The following is a 4,077-nucleotide window of genomic DNA, read 5'->3' on the forward strand; positions in this document are numbered from 1 at the left end:
TCCGAGCAACATTTATATTGGTAGGCGGGCTGGTCGTGACGGGAACGATCGGGTCGACTTTGCCAGGGAGCCACCTCAAAGCATATCAGGTTACTTTGAGTGGCAGCGTAACCATGGCAAATAATTTGACTAAGTCTTATCCTCACCATCCCTGGGTCAGATAACCGACCAATCAGAGTTCATATAATCGCTTGTCTTGCCAGCTTAGAATAATATTATTAAAACGAGCCAGCGAGCCCGGTCTCCGGGAGTAGGTTATGTTGAAACGGAATAGAAAAGGTGGAGGAGGACGGCTGAAGGAGAAGCAACTTTCTCTCTTTCCCACCAACTACATGAGGATTTGTCGCCTGGGCTTTTGCATGGCTGAATGGACTTGAGTTTACTCCACAATACGCAGTTGGATATTATACCTAACTTGGGGCTGTTTTAAGTTTTAACTTGCTCTTTTTGGGGACCTTTTGTCGCTTGTGGACTTAACGCGTTTTGATTTAATGTGCGACTGAGAGGGGAGACGTGGAAGTAAGGCACAATATAATTTCTATTGATTTACGTTGTCGCCATGTCCATGCTTCCGACGTTTGGTTTTACGCAGGAGCAAGTTGCGTGTGTTTGCGAAGTTCTCCAGCAAGGGGGGAACATCGAGCGGCTGGGGCGCTTCCTCTGGTCCCTCCCGGCGTGCGAACACCTCCACAAAAATGAGAGCGTCCTCAAAGCGAAAGCCGTGGTAGCGTTCCACCGGGGAAACTTCCGAGAGCTCTACAAGATCCTGGAGAGCCACCAGTTCTCGCCGCACAACCACATGAAGCTGCAGCAGCTGTGGCTCAAAGCGCACTACATCGAGGCGGAGAAGTTGAGAGGCCGTCCGCTCGGCGCCGTGGGGAAGTACCGCGTCCGGAGAAAGTTCCCCCTGCCTCGCTCCATCTGGGACGGAGAAGAGACGAGCTACTGCTTCAAGGAGAAGAGCAGGAGCGTCCTCCGGGAGTGGTACACCCACAACCCTTACCCATCCCCGCGGGAGAAGAGAGAGCTGGCCGAGGCCACGGGACTCACCACGACGCAGGTCAGCAACTGGTTCAAAAACCGACGGCAGCGAGACCGAGCAGCGGAGGCAAAGGAAAGGTAGGAGTCAGAGACACTTCAAATACTTTTACTCGTACTATTTCTAAGATTATGAGAGCAAGCAAAATAAGACAGGAATTGTATTTAAAACAGGCACAAACAGCCAGTGTTTCGGTGTGACTATGCAATATGATTTGTTGACCTACATCTGGCATTTTAACGCACTGGCCAAATATGATTGTGTTGTCAGTTCTTGACTAATCGCTCCAGTTCTCTCCACGCTTATGTATCTATCGGTGGGAAATGATATTCCAAACTTTTTCTTCGTTTAAGCTTCAGTAAACTCACGGCCCATTGTTGCTCTTGTGTTTGTGATAATTGTGCAAGCCGCGCGTAAAAGTTGAAAGGCAGAAAATGAAAGGCTTGTCGTCAGGTAAATTACAAGGCTATAAAAGTTGCATTTATGGCACTTTTATGTTTTAATCACACTAATTATAGCATGAAATTTCACTTTGACATCAGGATCAGAGAAAAAACAACCAGTTTTAACCCTCCAGATACTGGAGAGAACGAAGAAAACACCTCAGAACACGTTGAAAAGTTGTTTTGCGGTGTATATTGATGTGGCGTCCTGCATGTGTATATCAGACCGGTAGACATTTCATTAGGACTCGTTTGTACATTCCAAAGTTGGGAAGTTACTCAGGCAGGCGGAGGTCTGGGAGACGTGTTTAAGTCAGGTGTTCTCTCGGTCGGTGTTTGCTTTCACCCTCCGGCCACTAATTCGGGCGGAAAGCTCCACGTAAATCATGTCTTCCCACTGAGAAGAAGCCCGACTCACCACTGCAAACAATACGCGACAAGCACACGTTTAGCAACAATTAAAGCTGTCATTTATTCAGACATAATAAGAGTCTATGGCCTGTTTACCCACAGGTTAAATTAGTTCGCCCTAAACACAGAAACGTAATGTAGGTTCAGTGAAATGATTATTCCAATGACTTAGTAATTGTCTGCATCCATTAATAAATCATGAGACCAAGCATTGGATTATAATGCATATAGATATGGCTTAACCTTATTAATACCCCAGTAGGCTACACACAGCATGGACTACACTATTTTTACTTAGTGTCTTTGTGTGTGTGTAGGCCTATGTGTGTTTGTTATATCATATTTAAAATGCATAAATATAGAATATGTATTTACAAATATTTTATCTGCATATTTAGTCCTGTAGTTTGTATCTCTGTAGCTAGTTTTAAAATGTGTCCCAACTTGATCGTGGCTTCCAGTTATTTTTTCCAGACGGACTGATATGTTGCAAGAGTTCCTCTCTGTCCCCACAATGATGTGATTTTGCTTTTTGTTGGCAGGGAAAACAACGAGAACTCCAACGGCAATAGTCACAACCCATTGACTTCTTCCATGAATGGAAATAAATCTCTATTGGGGAGCTCGGACGACGATAAAACACCTTCGGGGACACCGGATCACATGTCTCCGAGCCCGGTTCTGCTGCTGGGCTCAAACACCGGTTTACAGTCCCTGCACGGCCTCGCGCCCCCGCAGGGACCCAGCGCCATCCCGGTACCCAGCGGTGTAGACTCGGTGCACCATCACCACTCATTGCACCACGACACCATACTGAACAATATGTCTTCTAATCTAGTGGACCTCGGCTCTTAAAAACGGCACAGAGAGCACTGCTTTTTCTTTTTTGGGAGAAGTCATTTACGAGGTGGCGTGAGGCAAGCTTCAAGCACTCGCGGCAAGGTGGACGGCAGACAGACTGGAACACTGCGAAGACAGCCACCGTAACAAATCATGTATGGTCTCATATTCAACCAGTCGTTTTAAACAAGTGGGAGAAATCTGCCATTGGGTGCACTTATCCCCAAATGAAACTCCCTCTTGTTTCACCGTCTAGAAACAAGTTTCAAGACAGAGCACTTAAGAAATGTAATTAAAACAGCGACCATTTATTGAAGTATTTTCTATTTGCTTAAGGAAAATGTAATTCAAAAGACTAATAGAGAGTATGACTTGTAAAGATGGATCATTTTTGCAGTGCTGATGCAGACAAACGGTGAGGCGGATATTGGTCGTTTTAGGTAAAAAAAAAAAAGGAAGAAAAAAATAAAAGAAAAAAAGTATTTTACCGGAATGTAATAACGTAACATGCTATATTGTTGAAAACAATAAAATGTCTTAATTCTTGTTACTATTACCGTTGATATTTTAGGGGTTTCGATATATCAGCAGACTCTGAAGGCACCGTGTTGAAGGTACCCATCGCCTTTTTGTTTACATTACAGGGTTTTCCAAGAGAGCCATAGGCTACGCAGTTGTTTGTCTGAAGGGGGTAGGGGGGGGGGGGGGGGATGATGGGGCATGATATTCTCAAGTGTTTTATAAGAGCCGTGATAAGGTGAAATCTCTTAAATCTCTTGATACTATTATTATTATTTTCATTTGGAAAGAGACTGCATGTAAACTTTGCGATACATGATGAAACATAAAACGATTCACCTATAGTTTCATATACCCTTTACAATAAAAGAAAAACAATCCATGGATTGAATATTGAGGATTTCTTTGATTCTGAATGACTCTTGATAATTGTTTATTTTTTGTTGCAGAAAACCAATATGTTTATATGGTTTGTCTCTTACTGGTCACCTCGTTATTTATTTTCAAACCATTCAAGCTGAGTGACATTTAAAAAAAATATTAAAATATATATAAATATTCCCAGAACAGCTAGGATCTGCATTTTCAAATAATTACTGAATTCATTCTTTGCACTTTTAATTTGAATGTTTGGATCTAACTGTATTTTCGTGAATATGACTTTGATATAAATGGACATTTATTACAGACACAAACTTTAACGTTGCATCTAAACGGCCAGTGGGCGTAAAACTGGTTCGCATGCTTCACTATCACCTCTGGCCTTTTGAGTGTGTGCTGAACCACCAGTTCCTTAATAACGTTGGGGAAATGTATAATCAGACA

The 4,077-nt window shown here is 43.1% G+C and overlaps 1 protein-coding gene across 1 annotated transcript; it reads left to right on the forward strand.

The window, feature by feature from the left end:
• The first annotated feature begins 231 nt into the window (after nt 1–231).
• On the forward strand, nt 232–3,399 carry six2a (SIX homeobox 2a). The gene is made up of 2 exons (XM_079280551.1): nt 232–1,119; nt 2,436–3,399. The coding sequence occupies exons 1-2, from the start codon at nt 560–562 to the stop codon at nt 2,746–2,748; spliced, it is 873 nt and encodes a 290-aa protein (XP_079136677.1). The 5' UTR covers nt 232–559; the 3' UTR covers nt 2,749–3,399.
• The last annotated feature ends 678 nt before the right edge of the window (nt 3,400–4,077 follow it).

Source organism: Melanostigma gelatinosum (assembly GCF_949748355.1).
Source record: "Melanostigma gelatinosum genome assembly, chromosome: 12".
Taxonomy (NCBI): domain Eukaryota; kingdom Metazoa; phylum Chordata; class Actinopteri; order Perciformes; family Zoarcidae; genus Melanostigma; species Melanostigma gelatinosum.